General features: G+C 53.6%; 1 protein-coding gene across 2 annotated transcripts; it reads left to right on the forward strand.

Annotated features, from left to right (window-relative positions):
* The first annotated feature begins 916 nt into the window (after positions 1-916).
* On the forward strand, positions 917-27,325 carry LOC136497479 (cytochrome P450 709B2-like). 2 transcript variants are annotated; one of them, XM_066493293.1, is made up of 6 exons: positions 917-1,431; positions 2,394-2,468; positions 25,640-25,863; positions 25,991-26,238; positions 26,321-26,738; positions 26,826-27,325. In XM_066493293.1, the coding sequence occupies exons 1-6, from the start codon at positions 1,170-1,172 to the stop codon at positions 27,255-27,257; spliced, it is 1,659 nt and encodes a 552-aa protein (XP_066349390.1). In that variant the 5' UTR covers positions 917-1,169; the 3' UTR covers positions 27,258-27,325. The 2 variants fall into 2 exon arrangements, with proteins under 2 accessions (XP_066349390.1, XP_066349395.1); XM_066493298.1 differs by lacking the exon at positions 2,394-2,468 and having other exon boundaries at positions 923-1,431.

The raw sequence follows: 27,325 nt of genomic DNA on the forward strand, positions 1-27,325 counted from the left end.
GGCTATCAGACAGTACTTCTTATCTAGGGATCACGATCGATTAAAGTCAAGATCTTCACAGTGACAGATGTGTGAGCAACGCAGCTCTCTTCTCTCTCTGCCTGCACGGTGTGTGCCAATATGTCTAGCAGGCAAATTTTTCGACACAACCATGCCTCACGATTAAGACGCCCAAGCTGCTCTTTTCGCATTCTTTTTCTTTTTTTGAAAAGATGATCTCCAACAATCAGCCATGGTAGATATTTTAAGGAATGCAAGATAAATTGCAAATTTTTGTGCACCGAAAAAAGAAAAAGAATGACTCGGTGAGGCATCATGACTCGCTGGTCACCATCCCTTTACGAAAGGCCAAAAAAATGGTCCAAACTTCCTTTAGAAAAGAAGACAAAATATAATGGGCAGCACACACAAAATTTGGCAATAAAGATGATACATATACACACTGACACATATAATAAGCCATAGAGGTAAGACACCATGAACATTCATTTGTCTTCAAGTAAGTTACATAACTGTTAGAAATGATAGTGTTAGACTGTTAGCCATGACTGAAAGTACTGTTGGTTGATTTGTTGTGAGAAAAAAATATTGTTCGTTGACTGAAAAAGTACGGCTTATAAGCCAAACGAACAGGGCGTTGAATTTGCCTGGGTATTGTTTGTAGACAACCATGTAATATAGTTCGATTCCAAGATGTATTGTAATATATGACGCAATTGTTAAATAGTTTTCTGACCCGTAGATGACCGTATAAAAAAACCCGTTGCAACATTCGCTAGTAATAAAGAAAAGTGAAAAAGGCACCAAACCTAGATGGTTCCGTACTTTTCATCCGCAAAACAAGTGCGGATCTGGCATCTACCACGCGCGTCGCCGGTCGCCGCCACCACGACCTCCGGCATCGACATTATCGACGTTCGTACTCTCACCACGGCAGTAGTCGCTGCGGCGTGTTTAAAGCACAGTTGCCAGCGGCCAACGCTCTCTCTCAGTCTCAGCCTCTGGGCACGCGCCTCGCCTGGCTTATAAGGACCTCTCCTCTGATCAAGCCTTACGCATCCATCGGCGGCAATGGTGGTGGCCGCACGCCTGGGTTTCAGTGGGTGAGTGTGTGGGGAAAACAAAAAGGACCTCTGCTCTGATCAAGCCTTACGCATCGATCGGCGGCCATGGTGGTGGCCGTGCAGCTGGCCGCGCTCCTGGCGCTGCTGCTCGCGCTGTGGCGTCTGGCGTGGCGGCCGCATGCCGTGGCGCGGTCGTTCGCGATGCAGGGAGTCCGCGGCCCGCCCTACACGTTCCTGGCAGGGTCCTTGCCGGAGGCGAAGCGGCTGGTGATGGCCGGCCGGAGAGGCGTGGCGCCCCTGGACGCCGCCTGCCACGACATCATGCCCGTCCTCCTGCCGCAGTTCCACAGATGGGTCGCAGACTATGGTAGGTAAAAGACTACCCGTGCTTTTTTTTTTCTTTCTTCTTTAGAAGAAATTGTTAACAACTATGTAATGCTACAGTTGTCCAAAGAATGGTTGGTCGTGACTCGTGAACCAGTGCTGGCTGTTAGTACTCTTTGGATCATCTAGTTGTAGATCAGTGGGGTTTTATTGGGTTTCTCTTAGTAATGGTGTGAATGGAGAGGGACAGAGAGGGAGAGGAAGAGCTAGGCACTGACCATCCATTAAGTAGGGGATCCGGCCATCAGGTTCATCGGTGAAGTTCTACGCTAGGCAGCGACGGTCGGAGGAGAGAGAGCGACGCAGTGAAGACTGTGGTGGCGCAGTGCAGTGGCGGCGGCGGTGCTTCCCGTCACTGGCTGCGCCCCTCTGTTAGATCGGAGTAGGGTTTCTAGGTGGGGTGTACGGCTCAGGCGAACCTCGTACTGAGAGCCGCCGGCCCCACCTCTATTTAATACGCAGTGTGACGGGAGCCCGCCAGCCATAGATAGACTGGGCGCCCCCGATCAGGGCGCGAGGTCAAGGTCCAAGTGGCCGTTGGGCCACTGTGGTTGGGAGATCAAACCAACATTCTCCCCCTTGATCTCAACTCATACTTTAACTTTAAACTTTGACTTTAATCCCTTTCACTTTTATTTGTTCCATCACAGATTAGTGCATAGAGCATGCTTCATCGTCACGGTCAATCACCGATAGATTTAACAGTTACAATACACGTCTCTGTTCTGAAACAGATTCTTTAACTTTGGGTCCTTTATTGTCCGAAAATCATAGGCTATACCATAAACCCATGTCGACTGTGTGTTCTCTAAACACACTAGGTGGTAAGCCTTTTTTACGCGGATCCGCAAGCATTTGCTTGTTACTTTTATGTTCAATACTTTTAGTATGATTCCGGACTTTCTCCTTCACAACATATAACTTTAACGTCAATGTGTTTGGCAGCACACTTGACCCGTTGTTATAGGAGCGAACTACTTAAATGGTTATTGCTGTTGTATACCATTATCAATTCCGGGTGTAAGTTCTTTTAACCATTTCGCCTGTCCTTAAGCCTCATAACAAGCTATACTGTGGGTATGCATCTTTGATGACACCACAACTGTTTCTTTGGAGCTTTTCCACAATAAAACTCCAACTGCGAGTGTTAGCTACTATGTGGGTTTCACTAAACATCTCGTCAAAATTTAACATTTGTACCCACAACTATTTAAGAGTACTTAATCTTTCTTACTCACCATGAGGCCTATAAGTCTTTGCACAATTACAAAACATTCTCAACTCCATTCCAGTGATCTATATCTGGACTGGACTTCTGCCAAAACATCCCAGATACATGAACTATGTCAGGGTAAGTTCTTACATATAAGCACTCATTAAGCTTCCAACAGCTGAAGCATATAGGACGTTCTTTCGATCGATCTCACATTCGTTCTTGGAACACTGAAAGTTCCAAAAACTATTACCCTTGACTACAGAAACAGGCGCAGGTATATTCACATATATACTTTATTTCTTTAGAATCTTCTCTAAGTATACACTTGAGATAGTTCTAATACCCCTTTTCGTTTTGTCTCGGTAAGTTCCAATTCCTAGAACGAATGACGCTTTACCAAGATCATTCTCATTGAAACTTGAGGACAAGAACTGTTTTTTCTCCAACAGTAGATTAACACCACTACTAGCGAGTAAGGTGCTAGCCACATGCAGGATTAGGAAAGTAAATTTCCCATGTTTAAACTTTGCATAAATACAATTGTCTTCTACATTCTCTTTAAAACCCCAAACTTTCTATTGTACTGTCAAACTTCAAGTACCAATGTCTTGAAGCTTGCTTTAATCCATAAATGGATTTCTTCAGGCAACATCCCTTTTATTCTTTTTCTTTCACGACAAAACCTTTTGAGTTGTGCCATGTAAACTTTTCCACACAAATCCCCGTTGAGGAATGTGTCTTTATATCTTTTTGATATAACTGTAAATCGTAATGTGCCACTAACACCATTATGATTCTAAAAGAATCCTTGCGTTCTGATTATAATATATTCCTTCTCTTTGTGTAAATCATTTCACCACAAGTGGCGTTTTATAGCTTTCAATATTCCCTTTTGATATCTTTCTATATTCCCTTTGGAGTCACCTTTGTCTTGTAGACCCATTACAACCTACTGTTTTGGCTCCATTGGGAATTTCTTCTAAGTCCCAAACATCGTTGGTATTTATCGATTTCATTTCATCTTCCTTTGCTTCTTGCCATTTAGACGAATGAACGCCTCTCATGACTTTTCAAATGAGGTGGAATTATCCTCCATTTGAATTTCTTTCTTATTCTTTGAGACCTTCTGTGGCCTCATGGCACTTCTTTCATATGGGGCTATTGTTGCTCTTTATTGCCAAAAGGCAAATGTTCTATAGCCTCTTGTATCACAAGATCCTTATTTACTTATTCCAACATCAACATGTATTAAGCAATTTGTTGCTCTAAAACACTGTAGTGGATATGTAATCCCACTTCTATTCAAGCTTTAGGTATCTACATACCAAGCTCCCCTAGATTACTCCATCTTCTGTAAAGATGGTGTATCTTAAAATTTCTTATTTTGGGTTTAATCTGCTAAAAACTCATATGGCGTCGTCCAGTATGAATACTAGAGGACTATGCTATCTTCTTATCGGAACTGTAAAAGGTCCAGGAATTTAGCTATTTCTTTACTTTAGGGGTATCATTATTATGACCGTCTTACTCCCTCAACGATCACATTTATCTTTTATAGATCACTTTTACCTTCAATGCATAGTATGCATAATTAATTTTCCATTTCTCCCCCTCGAAATGTGGTATGAACTTTTCTACCACAATTTCGAAACATTCTCAACTCTTGTGAATGAGGAAACTTTGATTACTTACTTCATCCACATGATTACATCATGCAAACAAAATTCGTATGGGAGTACATTTTCCTCATTTCACTTCAAAACTCAACATAGTCTATTATTATCAATACTTCTGCAAGTCACGCTGTCGGGTACCATAAAACGGGGTACCCCGAGCGTATACCAAAAGAATCACTTAGACCCCATCGAAAACAAAGCCAAAAGGCAAGCCATAGGTTAAACCCCGGCCTCGTCTGAGGCCACCAGTTCTCCGCCTTGCTCGAGGCCTCGCACGGGAGGCCTCGACGGCCTGCCAAATCTCCGTCTCGCGCGAGGCCTCGCACGGGAGGCCTCGACGATGAACCAATTTTCTGTCTCGCCCGAGGCCCCGCACGCATAGCCTCGAACGAGACAGCGATTCTTCGTATCGCTCGAGGCCGGCTCGGCAATAACCCGTCGCTCCTGCCTCGACCAGTCTTCCCGACAGCGCGTCGCATCCCATTATTGCGTCAACCACTCCCGAAATCTCAGCCGGGCGACGGCTCGACACCGCGGAGTGGCCGACGGGACGAGAAGTCGCATCAACGCCATACTGACCAGGACAGGGCGCGGCTGGGATTACCGGCCACTGTGTTCTGGTGCTGTGCCCACGATCAAGCCCCTGCACTACACTGTGCCACCTAACCCCCGCCCCAGAGACAACGCGGCATGGGGAGTCAGGTCTGGGTCACCATAGCCTCGGAATCAGCGTACGAGGCCAACTGCTCCATCCAAGCCTCGGCAATCTACTGCAGGGTCTCGGCAACCACGGGATTCATGTCTGCCGAGCCTCCCACGATGGCTTGGCCTCGGCACCAATTAAGCCTCGGCCTCTCGCGCAGTCAACACGCAGTGACGAGCACGCCGACTGCCGCGCCTGCTTCGAGATAACACTGGAGCTCCCACGACACACAGGATCGGATGTGACCGGCGTGTCGCCCCAGTACTTCAAGGACGGACCACTCCGTCGACCACGCCACCACAGGAATAGGCTACAGGGCTCGGACATGCCGCCTCCATTCGCACGACATCGTGTAGCTAGCGAATGTATTACCCTCGTCCCCCCTTCAACTATAAAAGGGAGGGACCTGGGCCATTTCTAGGGGGACGGACGATTAGGCCTAGACCCGCACGACGAACTTGAGCAAAACCACACGGATGAACACACGAGCTCTCCACGGCTTGAGATCAACATCTCAAGCAACCCACGCCGCACCATGTAGAGACCTGGGACTAGCTCCCTCTCTCGCCCTGCTTGTAACCCCCTACTACGAGCATTTTCGTGCAAGGAATACAAGACCGATCTCTCGAACTGGACGTAGGGTACCCATTACCCAAACTAGTATAAACCTTGTGTCTCTTTGCATCACCATCCGAGATTGGGAACACACAGTACAAATTTACTAGTCGATTGAGGACCGCCGGTCCAAAACACCGACAGTTGGCGCGCCAGGTAGGGGCCTCTGCGTGTCAGCTTCGTCATCCCAACAAGTTCCGAATGGCAGACCCCGTACGACCACTACATCTCGACATGGTGATCTGGTTTGGGAGCCTAGAGTTCATGTCTCTAGGATTTGAGTACGACATGGTGCTCCTCACACCCCGAGCCCCACCGACTGATGACGACGTCACACACCGGCAGCCCAGGCGCAGGCGGCGCCAGGGCCGCCATCCCTGTCACGCCCACCAAGCGCGACACAGACGGGACCACCCCGACACTGCACAAACCCAGGGCGATGCGCCATGCCCCGCTGGTATCCCATGCCCAGCTGTTGGCACAAGGTCCCTAGTCGGGGACCTATCCAGCCTGAGCCTGGACAAGGGAAAAATGTCGACGGCATGCGGCGATGCCCCGTCATCAAGCTCCGCTCCACCACTCCCTGAGGAGCCAACTCCGGCGGAGCAGAGCCCGGCGATGGCACTATCCCCATACCCCTTCGGGTTGAGAAATGCCGTCGCCTCCTACGCTTATGCCTACGCTTCCGCTCACGCGGATCCCTCAAGACACCGCCAGTGCTCCGTCCTCGACTTCGACACCACCGCGTCGACCCACACCCACGCTGACTCCTCAGAGGAGGATGAGGCAAGGGCCAGAGTGGATTTCTCTGAACTCCACGACCCTGAAAGCATGCGCCGCTTCTTGGCCGCAAGCGACTACTGCTTTGGCTACTCCAACTCCGACGACGAAGGTGCTTATGACCCCACTCGCAAGTGCTTCCACATTGGGCTCGGGATGCCGAGGACGAGCGAGGAGGACGAGGGGGTAGGTAGTCGTTCCCCGCTTCGCCCAGGTGCAGGCGCCGCCACACCTCTGCGCGTTGTCCTGCCGGCAGCGCGGAACGAGAACCTCGCCCCCGCACGACCTCAACACCCGGACCTAGAATAGCTCCGTGAGCTCCAGGCCAAGGTCGAATAAGACCAACTCCTCCTGCAGCAGCTTCGAGACACTCTCGAGCAGGAGCAACTAGGTCACGGCGAGGGCGGAGGAGCCCGATAGAGGGCCCGCGACATGTACCACCGCATCAACGACGACGAAGGGAGTGAGCAACCCCCAATCTTCAATCGCGCTAGCCAGAATGTCGCAGCTACGGCAATACTAGTCCGCACGATGCCTGAGCCCTCCACCACGGAGGGGCGATGGGTCCGTGGCGAGCTTCGGGATCTCCTCGAGACCACCACGGTGCAGCAAGCCGAGAGTTCCGCCTCTCGATGGCGTGGGGACGCCTCAAACCTTCCCATGGCACCGCCTCGGCAGAATAGGGAGGCCTCGATATGTCCCGAGCCTGCTCGGGCACCGATAGCCCACCGGGTCCCCTTGCCGCTCGACCGCCTTGGCAACCAACGCGAGGCGCAGGGAGACCATGAGGTGGTCAGCAGGCGACGACGCCACGACAATGAGGGGCCCGCCCGGGGCTACCATCCGCACCGAGGTGGCCATTATGATAGTGAGGAGGACCGTAGTCCTTCTCCTGAACCACCTGGCCCTCGAGTCTTCAGCAGAGCCATCCGCGCTGCTCATTTCCCGGCCCAGTTTCGGCAACCAGCCAACCTCACGAAGTATAGCGGCGAGACCAATCCCAAACTTTGGCTTGCCGATTACCGCCTGGCTTGTCAGCTAGGTGGCGTGGACGATGACCTGCTCATCATCTGCAACATCCCCTTGCTCTTGTCAGACTCGGCGCGAGCCTGGCTGGAGCACCTTCCTCCCTCACAGATCCATGACTGGCGCGACTTGGTTAGGATCTTCATCGGGAATTTCTAGGGCACATACGTGCGCCCTGGAAACTCCTGGGACCTTAAGAGCTGTTGCTAGAAACCAGATGAGTCTCTCCAAGACTTCATCTGGTGCTTCTCCAAATAGTGCACCGAGTTGCCCAGCGTCGACGACTCAGAAATTGTCCAGGCTTTCCTCTCTGGCACCACCTGCCGAGACTTGGTCCAAGAGTTAGGCCGGAACATGCCGCGCTCCTCGACATCGCCACCAGCTTTGCCTCGGGTGAAGAGGCTGTTGGGGCCATCTTCCCCGACAACGACGCCAAAGGGAAGCGGAGGGATGAGGCTCCCGAGGCCTCGGCTCCCCACCTCCCCAAGAAAAAGAAAAAGGGTCGCTAGGGGAAGCAGGAGGTCCTCGAAGCCGATCTGGTCGTGGCCGCAGAGCGCAAGAATCCCTGAGGCCCTAGGGGCCCTAGGCTCTTTGACAACATGCTTAGGAAACCTTGTCCTTACCACCAGGGCCCAGTAAAGCACGCCCTCGAGGATTGCTCCATGCTTCGGCGTTACTACGCCAGGCTCAGGCTCCCTGACGACGATGCCAAGCAGAAAGGCGCCGATGACCGGGACGATGACAAGGACGACGGGTTCCCCGAGGTGCACAACGCCTTCATGATCTTTGGCAGACCCTCGGCGTGCGTTAAAGCACGCCAGCGAAAGAGGGAACACCGAGAGGTCTTCTCGGTCAAGGTGGCCACTCCCCGATACCTCGACTGGTCTCGGGAGGCGATCACCTTTGATCGAGATGACCACCCCGACCATGTCCCGAATCCCAGGCAGTACCCACTCGTTGTCGACCCAATCGTTGGCAACACCCAACTCACCAAGGTGTTGATGGACAGAGGCAGCAGCCTCAACATCCTCTATGCCAGCACCCTGGAGCTCCTGGAGATCGACCGGTCGTGGCTCCGGGGTGACGCTGCGCCTTTCCACGGCATCGTGCCGGGGAAACACACGCGACCCCTCGGACGCATCGACCATCCCATTTGCTTTAGCCCCCCCTCCAACTACCGCAAGGAGGTCCTTACCTTCGAGGTGGTCGGATTCAGGGGAACCTACCACACCATCCTGGGGCGACCATGCTACGCCAAGTTCATGGTAGTCCCCAACTACACCTACCTCAAGCTCAAGATGCCGGGTGCCAACGGCGTCATCACGATTGAGTCCACGTACGAACATGCATACGACTATGACGTCGAGTGCATCGAGTACGCCGAGGCTCTCGTGGAAGCCGAGACCCTCATCGCCAACCTCGACCGGCTTGGTGGTGAGGCGCCTGACTCCAAGCATCGCGCCGGGATGTTCGAACCCGTGGAGGCCATCAAGCTCGTCCCAGTTGACCCTGCCTGCCCCGATGACCGAGCGCTGAGGATCAGCGCCACCCTCAACATCAAATAGGAAGTCGTGCTTGTCGACTTTCTCCGCGCTAATGCCGATATGTTCACATGGAGTCCCTCGGACATGCCGGGCATACCGAGGGAAGTCGCCGAGCATGCCTTGGACATCCGGGCCAGCTCCAGACCGGTGAAGCAGCGCCTATGCCGATTCGACGAGGAAAAACGCAGGACCATCGGCGAGGAGGTGCAGAAACTCTTGGCGGCCGGATTCATCAAGGAAGTATCCCATCCAGAGTGATTGGCTAACCCTGTATTAGTTAAGAAGAAAAATGGAAAATGGAGGATGTGTGTAGACTACACCGGTTTGAATAAAGCCTGTCCAAAAGTCCCCTTCCCATTACCTCGAATCGATCAAATCATTGACTCCACTGTGGGGTGCGAGACCCTGTCTTTCCTTGATACGTATTCTGGTTACCATCAAATCAAGATGAAAGAGTCTGACTAGCTCACGCCTTCTTTTATCACCCTATTCGGCATGTACTGCTATGTGACTATGCCTTTCGGTCTTAGAAACGTTGGGGCCACATACCAGCGGTGCATGACCCAGGTCTTTGGCGACCACATTGGGCGAACCGTCGAGGCCTATGTGGACGACATCGTGGTCAAGTCCAGAAAGGCCGGGGATCTCATCGACGACCTGAAGATAGCCTTCAAATGCCTTAGAGAGAAGGGCATCAAGCTCAACCCTGAGAAGTGTGTGTTCGGGGTCCCCCGAGGCTTGCTCTTGGGATTCATAGTCTCGGAACGCGGCATCGAGGCCAACCCGGAGAAGGTCTCGGCCGTGACCAGCATGGGACCGATCCGAGACCTCAAGGGAGTGTAGAGGGTCATGGGATGCCTTGCGGCCCTGAGCCGCTTCATCTCACGCCTTGGCGAAAAAGGCTTACCTCTGTACCGCCTCTTGAGGAAATCCGAATGCTTTTCTTGGACCCCCGAGGCCAAAGAAGCCCTCGCCAAGATCAAAGCACTGCTCACCAATCCTCCCATCCTGGTACCACTGACCAGGGATGAGGCCCTCTTACTCTATGTCACCGCAATGACCCAAGTGGTCAGCGCGGCCGTAGTAGTAGAGAGGCAGGAAGAGGGGCATGCTCTACCCATCCAACGACATGTCTACTTCATCAGCAAAGTGCTCTCCGAGACCAAAATGCGCTACCCCCACATCCAGAAGTTGATCTACGCCGTAGTCTTGGCTCGATGCAAGCTGCGTCACTACTTCGAGTCTCACCCAGTAACCATGGTGTCATCTTTCCCCTTGGGAGAGATAACCCATAACCAGGAGGCCTCGGGTAGGATAGCCAAGTGGGCCGCCGAACTCATGGGGGAAGCCTGACCTTTGCGCCTCGGAAAGCAATAAAGTCTCAGGTCTTAGCCAATTTTGTGGCTGAGTGGACCAACACCCAGCTGCCACCAGCTCAAATTCAGAAAGAGTGCTGGACCATGTACTTCGACGGGTCCCTGATGAAGACCGAGGCAGGCGCGAGTCTGCTCTTCATCTCGCCCCTCGGAGTACACATGCACTACATGGTTCGGCTCCACTTCGCCGCCTCCAACAATGTAGCTGAGTACGAAGCCCTCGTCAACGGCTTGTAGATCGCCATTGAACTTGGAGTACAGCGTCTCGACATCCGGGGCGACTCGCAGCTCGTCGTTGATCAAGTCATGAAGGAGTCAAACTGTTTCAACCCCAAAATGGAGGCGTACTGCAAGTTGGTACGTCGCCTGGAAGACAAGTTCAACGGGCTCGAACTCAACCACATCGCGCGGAAATATAACAAGGCCACGAACGAACTGGCAAAGATGTCCTCGGCACGGGCTCTGGTCCCCCCGAACATCTTTGCCAGGGACCTCCACAAGCCTTCCATTGACTACGCCTCGGTAGCGGAAGAGGGCCCACAAGGCAAACCCACCGCGGGGCTCGATGCCCCCTCTGCCGTCGAGACTCCGACGACTTGCACGACAAGCCAAAACTTACGTCCTCTGCAATGGCGAATTATACAGGCGAAGTCCATCCGGTGTCCTGCAATGATGCATCACCACTGAGGCAGGCCAAGCCCTACTTTGGGACTTGCATGCAGGGGCCTGCGGGCACCATGCAGTGCCTCAGACGCTCGTCGGAAATGCCTTTCGCCAAGGGTTCTACTGGCCGATGGCGGTTGCCGACGCCACCAAGTTAGTACGCTCCTGCGAGGGATGCTAGTACTATGCGCGGCAGACGCACCTCCCGGCCCAGGCCCTCCAAACCATCCCCATTACATGGCCATTTGCTGTGTGGGGGCTCGACATGGTCGGGCCTCTGCAAAAGGCCCCCGGGGGCTACACCCATCTACTGGGAGCAATCGATAAGTTCTCCAAATGGATCGAGGCTCGTTCGATCAATCAAATCAAATCCGAGCAAGCAGTGCTATTCTTCACTGACATCATCCACAGGTTCGGGGTCCCGAACACCATCATCACCGACAACGGGACACAGTTCACCGACAAAAAATTCTTGACATTCTGTGATGACCACCACATTCGTGTGGCCTGGTCGGCCGTAGGACACCCAAGGAAAAATGACCAAGTAGAACGTGCCAACAGCATGATCCTACAAGGCCTCAAGCCAAGAATTTACAACCGGTTGAAGAAGTTTGGCAAGAAATGGCTCGCCGAACTCCCATCGGTCATTTGGAGCCTAAGGAACACTCCAAGCCGAGCCATGGGGTTCACACCTTTCTTCCTAGTCTATGGAGCCGAGGCTGTCCTCCCCACTGACTTAGAATATGGTTCCCCGAGGCTACAGGCCTACAACGAGCAAAGCAACTGCACCACCCGCGAGGACGCCCTCGACCAACTAGAGGAAGCCTAAGACGTCGCGCTGCTGCATTCGGCCAAGTACCAGCAAGCCCTACGGCGCTATCAGGCCCGGCGCATTTGAAGCCAAGACTTGAAGGTGGGCGACCTGGTGTTGAGGCTGACATAGAGCAACAAGGGCCGCCACAAGCTGACCCCACCATGGGAAGGACCGTACATCATCGCCCAAGTGCTAAAGCCCGGGACCTACAAGCTAGCCAACGAGAAGGGCGAAACCCTCACCAATGCTTGGAACATAGAATAGCTATGTTGCTTTTACCCTTAAATTTCCAAGCATTGTATATATTGTTTCTCAGAATACAATTGAGATGCGTTCTTTAGTTGTTCTAATTTTTTGAGAAACCCCCCCGAGCCCATCGCGGGTCTCGACAATACGATAACATTGTAAGGGAGACTCGGCTCTGCCTCTGCAGAACTGAGCCTCCCTCGGGGGCTAGATGGGGGACTCCCCCCTAAGTCCCACGCACCATTTTTTAAGTCGTTTTTGAAAAATTTCCTATGCCAAACTCTCTAGCACACTCTGACGAATTGGTTGTAAAAAACCCAAGGACCAAAAAGTCTGTTCCAGGGATAGAAGGCCGGTAGAGTCGCGAGACGGCCTACACCCCCAGGCTATGGCACTCCCTCACCACCTTTCGCCCAAGGGGCGGCTTAGGTTCCAAGGAGGTTTTTTGCAAAAGAAATCTAATCAGAGACAACAGAGGGCAGAGGCTCAGAAATACAAGAAAAATGATTAAGATACACGGGTACTTTAAAAAGTGGCCTCAATGGCCACAAGCATTACGATACAAAGTTAATACCTATTCTATTTACATGGCCTCTGGGGCCCAGGTCAAGGCTCGGCCTCTAGCATCGGCAGACGGTGGGGGAGGGACCACCTCCTCTTCGAACAGCTTGGCCAGAGCCGTGCCGAGGCCCTCCACCACCTCTATCAGCTTCGTGACCGCCTCGTCAGCCTCCTCATCATCGTCGGGTAGGACGTAGCCATCGCTGATGGCTTGGAGGTCAACGCCGATGTAGTGTGAGGCGATGACGGCCAGCGCACGCTTGACACCCGTGTGCAGCGCTCCTCGGAGCCGCTCGCGCACTTGGCTGCTCAACGCAATCAGACGGCTCCCAAGGGAGCTGCCTGACTGAACCCCCTCGACCTCCAGGGCCTCGCAGGTGGTACGGGCGGCACCTTTCAGCGTGTCGTGCTCCCCGATCTTGGTCTCGAGCACCGCCTGCACCGTGACGGAAGCCTCGGCTGCCCGGGTGACCTCCGCCTCCGACTCTGCGCCACAGGAAATGGAATGGGGTTGAACGCAAAGGAAAACAAGCCAAATAGGGACAAAAGCCTACGGGACTCACCCTTGGCCTTCTGCTCCTAGCATCGGGCCTCGACCCGAGAGGCCTCAGCTTTCTCCTTCCAGCGCTGGGCCTCGGCCCGGGAAGCCTTGGCCTTCTCCTTCAGGCGCTGGGCCTCGACCCGAGTAGCCTCAGCCGCCCTGGAAGCCTCTCTCCCCAGCTCTGCATCACACCAGAGAGTTAGGGGGCGAACACAAGAAAAGCGAATAAAACGAGGGGAATAGGACTCACCCTTGGCTTTTCCCCTCTAGACCACAGCCTCGGTCCGAGAAGCCTTAGCCACCTTAAGGGCCTCATCCAAGGCGCCTTTCGTCAGCTGGTGCACACTCTGCTCTGCCCTTAGCTGCCCAGCAAGGACCTTGCCCGAGGCCGTCGCTTCTTCAGCCTGGGACCTGAAGGCATCCCGATCACCGACGACGCGAGTTAGCTCCTCCTCCAACTCCTTGACACGCGCCACCAAAGGGGCGATCTGCTCCTGGGCCGTGGCCACCTCGACCTTCGCATTGGCACAATGAAGATGAAGGTCCTCCACCTCCGCGCTCCGCACCGCCAAAAGCTCATTGGCGCCCGCAAGCAGGCCCTTTTGCCGCTGGAGTTGGTCCCAGACGTCCCTCTCCCACCGGAGAAAGACCGACTTCCCAAGGGACCGGGTCTCGAGCTCCTAGGGAAGCAAAACAGGGGTCATTCACTACAAGGAAAACTTGGAAAAAGACAACACCGCACGAGAAAAGAAAGTGCGAACTTGGGCAACTCCGGGCAGATCGTCGGCCACCATGGACAGCGCTGTCCATAGTGACCGCTCTACCAGCTCGCGGTATTGCTCGAAGGTGTCCCAGCGCCCACCCTCAGCCGCGTGCTCGAGGGCGAACAGAGGCTCCCCCTTAGGGTCGTCCCGGCTCTGCCACAGGACACTCGAGTGATCCCACCCGCGGGGCTCGGGTCGCACTCGCACGAGGGCCGAGTTTCCCTCGCCTAGGGTCGGAACCGGTTGTTCCACGACGCCGGCCACCTCGGCGTCAACCACCTCCTGCGCCCGGGAAGTATCGTCGAAGGAGATCGGATAGACCTCCACCTCCCGTGTGCTCTCCTACAACGATGGCGGGCCTTGAACCAAGGGTGCCACTGAGGCCTCTGCCGCCTTCATCTCCACTTCCTGGGCCGACGGCCTCGCCGCGATCACGTCAGCCTCAGTGGTCTCAGGGGCTCCAGCCTCCGCCATTGTGGCCTCGGTGGTTGCGGAGACTCCGACCCCCACCGATGCGGCCTCAGCGGTCTCGGGCGCCCCGGCCTCCGTCGCCTCAGCCTCAGCGACCCTAGGGGCCTCAACCTCAGTGGCCTCGGTAACTGATGGCACCTTGGCCCCATCTGACTCACGAGCCTCGCCCTCGTGGGGCAGAGGCGGTCCCTCACCCATCTGTGTCAGGGTCGCCTCGACAGGCCCTCCTTGGGTGGCCAGCTCCTTCGGGTCGGCCCTCGCCGACACCGCGCCACACTGTATGGCGGCTTGCGCCTCCACCACCCAGTGGGCGGTGGAGCCAGGGTTCACCTTGAGCGCCTTAAGGGGCGCCAAGGTAGGCACCTCCACAGGTCGCTTCCGACTAAGGACAAAACACTTGCAGGGTCAGCACGAGACCGAAGAACGAACGGAAAAATGTTGCGGCTCTGCCAAAAATACGCTTACCTCGAGCAAGACTGCAACCACTTCGGCATGGCAACCCTCGTCTGCAATGGCGGTGGTGGTGGCAGAGGCACGGCCTTTGTATCCGCTGGCGCCGGCCAGTCCTCGAATGACCCCGGCACCCCCTCGGTCCTCTGCGGGGGCAGTTGCGTCGCCCCTACCGCCACCTGCTCCACTGCTGCCGTCGAGCCCACCGGCCTAACGGCATGCTTGCCCAGCGCCCACGCCTCGGGCGTGTCGGCCTCGGCCTCGGGGCGGGCGATTGCTGACCCCGGGACAGCTCCTCCTCCTCCCCCTAGGAGCACCGGGCTGCTTGCCGATGCCCCGGGCACCGTCTCCCCTATGTTAGGGAGATGGTCTAGGGGACCCCGCCCCATCTCGCCCTCGTCATCTCCGTCCGAGGCATCCGTCGATAGCGACGGTGACGGGGACTCCACCAACGGGAGGCCGTCCTTCCTTTGCTATCGGCGGTGCTCATCTAGTTTCTCGCGTGCAAGGATCTTCTTTGTGCGCTTCGCCACCTTGGTGTCCTTCCGCTTTTTCTATGCCTCGGCGTGCGCCTGGTTGATCGCCCACCGCCTCGCGTCCTTAGGAACGGGCAGCGGGAGGCTCGCATGTCCCTCATCCCCTGCGGGAATGGCGAACGTGGATAAGAAAACGAGAAATAATGAGAAACGGGGTGGCCTCAGGGGCTGCAGCGGCACGTGACTTACCAGTGAGAGGAACCCCCACGACGAGCGCATCGCGATGGGGGTCAGGCCACCGCTCCTCAGCTTCGCCTCCACCGTCTCCCTCACTCGGCGAAGAATTTCCTCATCGGAAAGGGCGGAGGCAGACATCCGGATGCCGTCGATCGGCTCATCCGGCCTCATCTCGAATAGGCACCGCCACCGAGCCTTCAGCGGCAGCACCCTCCGGCAGTGGAAGGCGGCCACGACCACAGCCGCAGTAAGGCCGTGGTCTCGCAGCCTCTCCAGCCCCCCTACGAGTGGCTGCAGCTTGGGCTGATCCTCCCTCGGGATGCCATACTTCCACCTCTCTGGGCAGCTCCCCATGATCTGCCCGGTGTAGGGGTGAAGTCCACCGTCGTCGTTGCGAAGATAGAACTAGCTCATGTACCATCGGCGATTGGTTGATGCGAGCTGGGCCGAGATGTAGAGGTGCTGACGGTCCTGGCGCACTTGGAGAGTGCAGCCACCGGCCCTCACCGCCTTCCTCGTGCCCGACATACCCGTCAGCTTGGTGGTATGCCCCGCCCAGAAGAGGTGGAGCCACAACTCCCAATGGGGAGCAATCCCTAGATACCCCTCGCAGACAGCGACAAAGATGGCCGCCTGTGTGATGGAATTGGGGTTGAAGTTGTGGAGCTCCACGCTGTAGTAGTGCGGGAGCGCCCGCATGAACCGGTCCACCGAAAGGTCAAGGTCGCGCTCGTGAAAAGACACGAAGCTCACGACGTAACCGTCACGAGACCTCAGCTCCAGCTCGCCCGACAGGGTGATCCACTCCGGCCTGTTGGGGTTGGTGACTGGACGAAGAAGTCCGCCATCGACGAGCGACTGAAGCATCTCCACGGTGACTTCAGATGGACCCCAAGGGTCCGCCTCGATGACAACAATGTCGCCGGCCATGAGTACGATGGTGGGTTCGACTGCGATGGTGAGTCTCTCTCTCTCTCTCAGCCTCGCCTCTCTCCCTTCTTCCTCCCGGGGCTCTCTGCTCTAGCAATGGCTCAAAGATGGCAAGACTAATGCAGGCAAGGTAAGGTGGGGAGGGGCGAGGCTTGTTGCGTATTTATGCAGGGTGAAGGCAAAATGGACGGGCGACGAAATCAGGGAAGTTTCCCTCAGATCCGGCGCGGTTAATCCTGATCCGATTTTACCACCCACGTGCCCACCTTTTCCTCGTTAATCGTGGGAACAGTTACGTCCTATCCACTGACACCACGTCGCGTTCAACCGCTGCAGTGGCAGGCGTCGTTCCGCCTCCCCGAGAAAATCGCCTCAAAAGGCGCGCCAGCCGTTGTCGAGCCGATGGGGGAGATATCCCCCCACCCTATTCCTTTCAGACGAAGGAACGAGGCGCCGAGCCCATTATGGTCCAGGGGTTCAAAGGTGGGGCCCCTAGGGGTTTCGACAGCCGCCCCAGGGCAATAGAGTCAAGGACGACCATGGGCGAGCCCATACGGGGCCGAGACCCAAGCAAGCGAAACGCTTGGGACGCCCAAAGTCGTGTCCGAGACCAGCAGGGAGGTCTCCGAATGGGATCCCACCGTAGGGAGGCACCGAGCCACCGGGGCCCAGCGAACGGCCCTGGCACCCACTAGAGAAACCCTCTGGTACTCTTAGAGTGCGTCTCTAGACCACTAGCCGACCCCCAGCGAACGGGGCACGGGCCTCCACTCAGACTTACCCGATAACAGCTCACCGAAAGTGCCACCGCTCGCGCCCACCGAGGGTAGCCTAGCACATTCCACCCCTCCTTCCAAGCGAAAAGGAAGCATGAGGGTCGTACAAAAAGCCAGGGGAACCCCTGACGGCCCTCTTGCTCTGTGCAGAGGCTAAGGGGCTCTTCCTGCAACCTTGCTGAGACCCAGCGACCCCGGCTCGCACTCGAGGGGGCTCGGCAAAACAACCCCTCCTTCCGAGTGAAAAGGAAGCGCGAGGGTCATACAAAAAGCCAGGGGAACTCCTGACGGCCCTCTCGCTCCGTGCAGAGGCTAGGGGGCTCTTCCTGTAGATATGCCGAGACCCCACGACCTAGGCTCGCACCCGAGGGGGCCTCGGCAAACAAACCATCACGCGCGAGGGGCGTACAAAAAGCCAGAGGAACTCCTGACGGCCCTCTCCCTTCGTGCAGAGGCTAGGGGGCTCTTCCTGCAACCTTGCCGAGACCCAGTGACTCAGGCTCGCACCCGAATGGGCTCGGCAAACAACCCCTCCGTCCGAACGAAAAGGATGTGTGAGGGTCGAACAAAAAAGTCAGGGGGACCCCTGACTGCCCTCTCGCTCCATGCGGAGGCTCAGGGGCTCCTCCTGCACCCAAGACAAAGACAAGCGACCTAAGCCCACGCTGGAAGATTCGTTAAAAACACGATAAAGGGCATCGAGCCCGTTACGGTCCAGGGGTTCGAAGGCTGGGCCCCCTAGGGTTTCGATAGCCGCCCCAGGGCAACAGATTCAGGGATGACTATGGGCGAGCCCACATATGGCTAAGGCCCAAGCAAACGATCGCTTGGGACATCCTAAGTCGTGTCCGAGACCGACAGGGAGGTCTCCGAATGGGATTCCATCGTAGGAAGGCACCGAGCCACCGAGGCCCAGCGAACGGCCCCAGCACCCACTAGAGAAACCCTCTGGTACTCTTGGAGAGCATCTCTAGACCGCTAGCCAACCCCTAGCAAACGGGGCACGGGCCTCCACTCGGACTTACCCGATAACAGCTCACCGGAAATGTCACCGCTCGCACCCACCGAGGGTAGCCTGGCATATTCCACCCCTCCTTCCGAGAGAAAAGGAAGCGTGAGGGTCGCACAAAAAGTCAGGGGAACCCCTAATCGCCCTCTCGCTCCATGCAGAGGCTCGGGGACTCTTCCTGCGACCTTGCCGAAACCCCGCGACCCAAACTCGCACTTGTGGGTTCAGCAAAAAACGATAAAATCTCTCGCTCAGCATGAGAAAAAGACCCTAGAGGAATGAATCCACTCCCCCAGGGCCTCGGGGGCTACACCCGGTGGGTGCGCTCGCGCACACCCACCAGGAGCTACCGCAAGTCGAGCCTCGTCAAAACCTCAAGAAGAGCGCTCACGCTCTTCCTGAGGCTCGGGGGCTACTGTCGGGTACCATAAAATGGGGTACCCCAAGCGTATACCAAAAGAATCACTTAGACCCCATCAAAAACAAAGCCAAAAGGCAAGCCATAGGTTAAACCCTAGCCTCATCCGAGGCCACCAATTCTCTGCCTCACTCGAGGCCTCTGAAGGGTCAAGATGGCAGACTAGAGGGGGGGGGTGAATAGTCTTTTCTAAAATTAATCGCGTCGGCTAACCGAAACAAGTGCAGAATTATAACTATCGGTCTAGCCAAGACTACACCCCTCTATCTATGTTCTCTAGCACCTTCCAAAGATACTAATCAAGTAACAAAGGTGCCGGGCTAGCTAGAGCTCACCTAACCAATGCTAGGAGCAAGGTCACACAAACCTATGCCTCTAGTACTTTAAGCAACAAGGGAGCTCCTACACATGCTAGTAAGCAAAAGCACAAAGCCAACTAAGCTCACTAGCAATGCTCAATAACAAGGCAACCAATGCCAAATTAGAGAGCGCAAATACTTAGCTACACAAACTAAGCAATGTGACTAACAAGGTTACACAAACCAAATTAGCCACGCATGGGAGCTACTTCTATGCTACACAAGCAAGAAGGTAACTAGTAAGCTACACAAGCTATCTAATTACAAGAGCAACTACACAAGCTTAATATGTATAAAAGTAATTGCCAGCTTGTGTAATAGGGATGCAAACCAACGGGAAGAACAAGGTTGACATGATGATTTTTCTCCTGAGGTTCATGTGTTTGCCAACACGCTAGTCCCCGTTGTGTCGACCGCTCACTTGGTGGTTCAGCGGCTAATTAGCATCACCCGCTAAGCCCGCACGTCGGGCGCCGCAAGAACCTACCCCTTGAGTGAGGGTAGCTCAATGACATGCTTTACTAAAGTTGCTCTTCGCGACTCCCGCGGGGCGAGCACAAGTGCCCCTCACAAGCACTTCTCCGGAGCGCCGCACAAGCTTCTTGCGTGCTTCGACGGAGACCACCACCAAGCCATCTAGGAGGTGGCAACCGCCAAGAGTAACAAGCACCACCGGCTTGCAACTCGATCACCTAGTGCCACTCGATGCAACCTCACGATGCAATCGCACTAGAATTGCTCACTCACACAATCGGATGATCACTATCAAGTATGTGTGAGATGGAGGGCTCCTAAGCACTCTCAAGCATGGACACAAAGTCCCCCAAGGTGCTCAGCACCAGCCATGGCCAAAGGCACTTCTATTTATATTCCTAAGGGCTAAACTAGCCGTTACCCCTTCACTGGGCAAAAGTCGGGCCGACCAGACGCTCCGGTCGTGTTGACCGAATGCTAGACCTCAGCGTCCGGTCGCCCACAGACGGCCACGTGTCCCAATTCCAATGGTCACTTGACCTGACCGGACGCAGCAGCTTCAACTGACCGGACACAGCAGCTTCAACTGACCGGACGCAGAATCCTCACCATCCGGTCGTTTCCAGTAAGCTCCCCGAGGCGTATTTCTTCGATCGGACGCGTCCGGTCAACCTTGACCGGACACAGACCAGCGTCCGGTGCAATACCCTCGGTACTGTGCAGACCCGTTAGTTTGACCGAACGCATGCTGCCAGCGTCCGGTGCTTTCAGACCCAGCGTCCGGTCAGTTGACCGACGCCAGCGTCTTCGCGACTAACTCGTTTTCACTTCTAACTTCTTCACCCTTGCTCCAATGTGCCAACCACAAGAATTTGCATCCGGCGCAATAGAAAATAGACATTCCATTTTCCCGAAAGCGCCGAATGTGTATGTGTGTTAGCTTTTCACAATCATTCCATTTTCCAAACCCATCTCAACCCTGCAAACACCACCTCCTTTGTAGATGTGCCAACACCACCAAGTGTACACTACCATGTGTATGTGTGTTAGCTTTTCACAATCATTTCCCAAAGTATGTTAGCCACTCAACTTGCCACGCCACTTGATCCTAGCGACGATGCAAAGTTAGATGTGGCACTAGATGACCGATATGCAAACAAGTTTGCTCCTCTTGATAGTACGGCCATCTATCCTAAACCCGGTCATAAACTTCTCTACACACCTATGACCGGTGAAATGAAATGCCCTAGGTTATACCTTTGCCTTGCGCATTCCATTCCATCTCCTTCAATGTCGATGCAACCACATGCACCAACACTATCAACAATGATATGATCCACTTCATATCATCACGTGATCATATTGGTTCATCGATCTTGACTTCACTTGCTCTTCACCATTGCCATCGTCCATCAGCACCAAGTCTTGCTCAAGCTTCACCGCCACGCGGTCCATCACTCCAAAGCCTTTGACTTGCCCTTCACGCTTGCAACCGGTCCATCAAGCCAAGTCTTGTCTTGATCTTCTCCACCTTGATCACATGACTCAATGTCATGTCTCATGTGCATTTAAGCTCCTTCATCATCACATGTGTGAGCTTTGCAACATCTCCAAGCCATTTTCACCTTCATGGCATATGTTGCTCATACACATGTACCTGTGGACTAATTACCTGTGTATCTCACATAAATACAATTAGTCCACCTAAGTTGTCACTCAATTACCAAAACCAAACAAGGACCTTTTAGCCTCGCACGGGAGGCCTCGACGGCCTACCAAATCTCCGTCTCGAGTGAGGCCTCGCACGGGAGGCCTCGACGAGGAACCAATTTTCTATCTCGCCCGAGGCCCCGCGCGCACAGCCACGAACGAGACAGCGATTCTCCGTATCGCTCGAGGCCGGCTCGGCAATAACTCGTCGCTCCTGCCTTGACCAGTCTTCCCGACAGCGCATCGCATCCCATTAATGCATCAACCACTCCCACAATCTCAGCCGGACGATGGCTCGACACCGCGGAGTGGCCGACGGGACGAGAAGTTGCATCAATGCCATACCAACCAGGACAGGGCGCGACTGGGATTACCGGCCACTGTGTTCTGGTGTTGTGCCCACGATCAAGCGCCTGCACTACACTGTGCCACCTAACCCCTGCCCCAGAGACAACGCGGCATGGGGAGTCAGGTCCAAGTTACCATAGCCTCGGAATCAACATATGAGGCCAACTGCTCCCTCCAAGCCTCGGCAATCTACTGCAGGGTCTCGGCAACCGCGAAATTCACGTCTGCCGAGCCTCCCATGATGGCTCGGCCTCGGCACCAATTAAGCCTCAGCCTCTCACATAGTCAACATGCAGTGACCAGCACGCTGACTGCCGCGCCCGCTTTGAGATAACACTAGAGCTCCCACGACACACAGGATCGGATGTGACTGGCGTGTCACCCCAGTACTTCAAGGATGGACCACTCCGTCGACCACGCCGCCACAGGAACAGGCTACAGGGCTCGGACATGCCACCTCCATCCGCACGACATCGTGTAGTTAGCGAATGTATTACCATCGTCCCCCCTTCAACTATAAAAGGGAGGGACCTAGGCCATTTCTAGGGGGACGGACGATTAGGCCTAGACCCACACGACGAACTTGAGCAAAACCACACGGACGAACACACGGGCTCTCCACGGCTTGAGATCAACATCTCAAGCAACCCACGCCGCACCATGTAGAGACCTGGGACTAGCTCCCTCTCTCGCCCTGCTTGTAACCCCCTACTACGAGTATTTCGGTGCAAGGAATACAAGACCGATCTCTCGAACTGGATGTAGGGTACCCATTACCCGAACCAGTATAAACCTTGTGTCTCTTTGCATCACCATCCGGGATTGGGAACACGCAGTACAAATTTACTAGTCGATTGAGGACCGCCGGTCCAAAACACCGACACACGCTTGCATATCATTCTTATCTTTTGGTTCACATGCTACTTTCTTTTGTTCTTAAACTCATTGAGTACTTAATAACCATGACACAATCAGAGTGTACGGTCAATTCTAGGATAGCATAAGAGCTTCCCCAAACTTCTCTCCATGTGTTGAATACACTTAGAGCACATGAGTCATCATATCCTTCTCCCGCCATGCGGGATAAGTACTATGTCAAACTCTCCCGCCATGCAAGATTGGTTAACATATGTACTATGCCAACTTTACCCCGCCATGCGGGTATTTTCTCAAACTTTTCCCGCCATACGGGTACTATCACAAACTTTTTCCTGCCATGCGAGATATTCCCTTGAACGGACATAATTGCTAGGATTGGCTCGTGTTCAATTATCAAATTCAGAAATAAATCCGAATATTCTTTTAACACACATGTTTAATCCAATGTTAGTCAAATTAAACATGTATATGACTTTTACAACTCTCATAAGTGAAACTAAAAATAAATTCTTCTTCACAGAGAGTACATAAAAGACATTTCTCAATGAAGACTCTCATTGATCTATCTCTTTTCTTGGATCAATATCCTAGAATTCTTTTCTTTTGAAGCCATTCTTTAAAGAGAACACAATCCCTTAAGCAATGGCATTCTTTCATACATAACTTGCCCTTAGGCATTTCATCATCTGAGTCACAAGTACCAAGCTTATTTCTCTTACTGTCTTCAAGAATGAAAGCATGGAGGTCTTTTGTCTGAAAAATATTCAACAATAATGCTCATTAAACTTTGAAATCTTTATGTTCTATTCTATATCACCATTGGGCAGAAATAGAATAAAACATCATTCTTCTACATTAATTCCACATCACCGTTGGGCAGAAATGGAATTAACGTATAGAAATTCAATAATCTTGAAAACATAGAACTGCTCCTCAAATTTAAATTCTCCCGTTGGTTCAAATTTAATTAGAAGACAATCAACTTCATTGCAGCGGAAACATGAAAATATATTTCTCTAGTTTAAGAGCATTCTTTGATCTTTATCTATTCTCTGAAAATTGGTCACTTTGATGCAAAATTCATCAGAGATTTAAACTTTAATCATAAAACTCAGAAAATTATAATATTGTTATCATCAACGTTGGTCAGAAAATAACAATACCATAATTTAAGTTTAACTATCAACTCATAAATAAACTTATAATATTGTTATCATCAACGTTGGTCAGAAAATAACAATATTATAATTTATCTTAACTATCAACCGACTATTCCTCCAATTAAATTTTTTTCCAGTTGGTTCCAATTTTAACTGGAGGATAATTTTTTCATCATTTACTGAATAACTATAACTGCTCTTCAAATTAGAAGACAATAAACCTTTAACTTTGCAGCGGAAAACGTAAATATTCTCATTATTATTTTTTCAGAAACTTTATAGAACTTTACTTTTCTCTGAACAAAATTGTCGTTGGACCAAAATTGTGCAGAGTTGGACATTGTAATTCATCAAATATGTATCAAAAGTTTCTGGAAAAAATAAAACGAATTCAATTTCACTATGTTCGGCCATTTCGGCCCATAGCAGCGCAAACGGCCCACGGCCCACGGCTGCAGGCGTCTTCCTGCGCGCTCCCCCGCGCCCAGGCCGCAACCTGGGCCTGGGCCGGGAATTTAGCCTCGCGCTCTATCCTGCCTGGGCCGCGACGCGGCCCGCTTCATCTCCACCGTCCGCGCTCATCCGACGGTCGCTAGGCCTCTTCGCCCGAACAAAAACCGGCGTCGCGGCCGGCTACCCCAGAACCCTAGCCTCATTTCGTCCTTCTCCTCTCTCCCCTTCTCAGTCCTGAATCGCCCGAGCGAGAGTGAGCGCCGACGAGAGAGAGAGAGCGGAGCTTTGGCGCCGTCGCCGGCCCCCTCGCCGGCGTGCGTGCTCCCCAGCGGGTGAGCGCGCCGCCGTCGAGCGGCCTGGCCGCGACGCTTCTTTGGCCGAGCCCGGGCGGACAGCTCCCCTGGTTCGGTCTTCTTCTCCCGTGCCGGCAAAAGGTCTTCCCGGTGCACGGCGAGGTAGGCTACCCCTTCCCCTTCTTCCCCATCAGATTTGGTTCTCTTTTGTGTTCGGATTGAACCGATTTGCAGTGTGGGGATCGAAGTTAGGGTTAGGGTTACAATTTCTCCGAACCGAAGTTCGTTTCTCTTTCTTTTCTTTCTTCTTTTCTTTGCTCCGAGATCACAGTTAGGGTTAGGGTTGCCAATCCGTCCTTTCTTTCTTGATTCGAGATCACGGGTTTAGGGTTCGGATCAAGCGGTCTTGAGGCTGAGCCCCTTCTATCTTCACCCAGTTAGGGTTAGGGTTAGGGTTAAGGAACCTCTTCTGTCTGCTCAGATCCGAAAGATCTAATCCGTTTTTTTTCTTTTCTTTGTTTTTCTTTGCTTTTGATTCGGAAAACCCTAGATCTACACCCTAGGCTGGCGAACTGCTAGGGTTAGGGTTCGATTTGCTTTTCTTTCCCCGATCCATATCTACGAACTAGACTGGCTCCGATACCATTGTTAGTACTCTTTGGATCATCTAGTTGTAGATCAGTGGAGTTTCATTGGGTTTCTCGTAGTAATGGTGTGAACGGAGATGGACAGAGAGGGAGAGGAAGAGCTAGGGTTAGGCACTGACCATCCATTGAGTAGGGGATCTAGCCATTAGGTTCATCAGTAAAGTTCTGCGCTAGGCAGCGACGGTCGGAGAAGAGAGAGCGACGCAGTGAAGACCGTGGTGGCGCAGTGCAGTGGCGGCGGCGGTGCTTCCCGTCACTGGCTGCGCCCCTCTGTTAGATCGGAGTAGGGTTTCTAGGTGGGGTGTACGGCTCAGGCGAACCTCGTACTGAGAGCCGCCGGCCCCACCTCTATTTAATACGCAGTGTGACGGGGGGCCGTCAGCCATAGATGGACTGGGCGCCCCCGATCAGGGCGCGAGGTCAAGGCCCAAGTGGCCGTTGGGCCACTGTAGTTGGGAGATCAAACCAACATGGCAAGACATTATCTTTAAGATTTTTTTTTGCGAGAATTATCTTTAAGATTTTGATTAAACTGAACCTCATCGCCAATATACATGTGTTCCATGATTCTTACAGGGAGAACGTTTCTGTTCTGGATCGGGCCGATTCCCGCTCTCTTCTCTACGGATCTACAGCTGATTAAGCAAGTGCTGACAGACAGGACGGGCCTGTATCAGAAGGACTTCATGATCCCCGTGCTCAAATTCCTCTTCGGCAACGGTGTCATACTGATAAACGGAGACGATTGGAAGCGGCACCGCAAAGTGGTCCTCCCCGCGTTCAACCATGAGACGATCAAGGTCATGAGATAGAACATGCATGAGCCTTCTTTCCTGCTTTCTCAAACAAACATTATTACAAGTAGTATATAATATAGCAACTGACAGGTGATTGATTTCATTTGCCCGGCCTGCTGCGCGTGTTCAGAGCATGTCGGCGGTGACTGCAGAGGTAACCAAGCAGATGATGCAGCAATGGCGCGAGCAGATTCACCAAAGCGGCGACAAGGAATCAGCGGAGATAGACATGATCCACGCCTTCAACGACCTGACCGCCAAGGTCAACGGCCGCGTCGCCTTCGGCACGAGCCACTGGGAGGTCGATGAGGTCATCGTCTTGATGCGAGAGATGCAGAAGCTTGCCACTGCGGCCATGCTGGATGCTCCAATACTCTGGTATGTTACACTGGTGCTAGTATTCTGTATTCGCATATGCATGCAGCACCAACAGCCGAGTAATTTTGTTTCGTTTGTTTAGGTATCTGCCAACTCGGCGTAACCTGCACGTCCGACGTCTGAACAAACAGCTGAGAAGCAAGATCATGTCCATCATGCAGGCGCGGCTGGCCGCCGACGGAGCCAAGTGTGGTGGGCGCGGCGGCGGGGGCGACCTACTCGGGCTGCTGCTAGAGGCGTGGACACCGCAGCAGCAGCAGCATGGCAACAACGGCGAGACGCTGACAACCGACGAGGTGATCGACGAGTGCAAGACCTTCTTCGCCGCGGGGCAGGAAACCACGGCCACCCTCCTCGTCTGGGCCATGTTCCTGCTCGCCGTGCACCCGGAGTGGCAGCACAAAGTCAGGGAGGAGGTCTTCAGGGAATTGTGCTGCACCAGCGACGGTGATGGCGACGACGAGGTCCCCCACGCCGATGTTCTCGCCAAGCTCAAGCTGGTACGTAATAACCAATGCGATGAGCATGCTGCTTCACCATATGTAAACAAACATTCACTGATTCACCCATGACCCATGCATGTGCAGTTATACATGGTGTTGCTGGAGACATCGCGCCTCTACCCCCCGATCGTGTACATACAGCGGAGAGCTGCCTCGGACGCCGTCCTTGGAGACATCAAGGTGCCCCAGGGCACAGTCATCTCGATCCCCATCGCCATGCTGCACCGCGACAAGCAGGTCTGGGGCGCCGACGCCGGTGAGTTCAACCCCATGAGGTTCGAGCACGGCCTCACAAAGGCAGCCAAGGATCCCAAGGCGCTGCTGGCTTTCTCCCTGGGCCCGAGAGTGTGCACTGGACAGAGCTTCGGCATCGTAGAAGTACAGGTTGTCATGGCGATGATCCTCAGGAGGTTCTCCTTCTCCCTCTCCCCAGAGTATGTTCACAAGCCCAAGTATCTCCTGTCCTTGACACCCAAGCTTGGGATGCCTCTCATCGTCAGGAATGTGGATGGCTAAGAATGAATGATTGTAAAAGCTCGTTCTTGTGTGTGACAATGAATATATGGCTAGTGTGTGTTAAATAA

Source organism: Miscanthus floridulus, chromosome 1, assembly GCF_019320115.1.
Source record: "Miscanthus floridulus cultivar M001 chromosome 1, ASM1932011v1, whole genome shotgun sequence".
In the NCBI taxonomy this organism is placed as follows: domain Eukaryota; kingdom Viridiplantae; phylum Streptophyta; class Magnoliopsida; order Poales; family Poaceae; genus Miscanthus; species Miscanthus floridulus.

What these genes read in the sequence shown, in the direction of transcription:
- LOC136497479 (XM_066493293.1), top strand. Translation starts at nt 1,170, where the DNA reads ATGGTGGTGGCCGTGCAGCTGGCCGCGCTCCTGGCGCTGCTGCTCGCG. An exon ending in TACCATTATCAATTCCGGGT is followed by an intron (nt 2,469 to 25,639) that starts GTAAGTTCTTTT and finishes TGATTCTTACAG; the next exon opens with GGAGAACGTTTCTGTTCTGG. An exon ending in TTCTCGCCAAGCTCAAGCTG is followed by an intron (nt 26,739 to 26,825) that starts GTACGTAATAAC and finishes ATGCATGTGCAG; the next exon opens with TTATACATGGTGTTGCTGGA.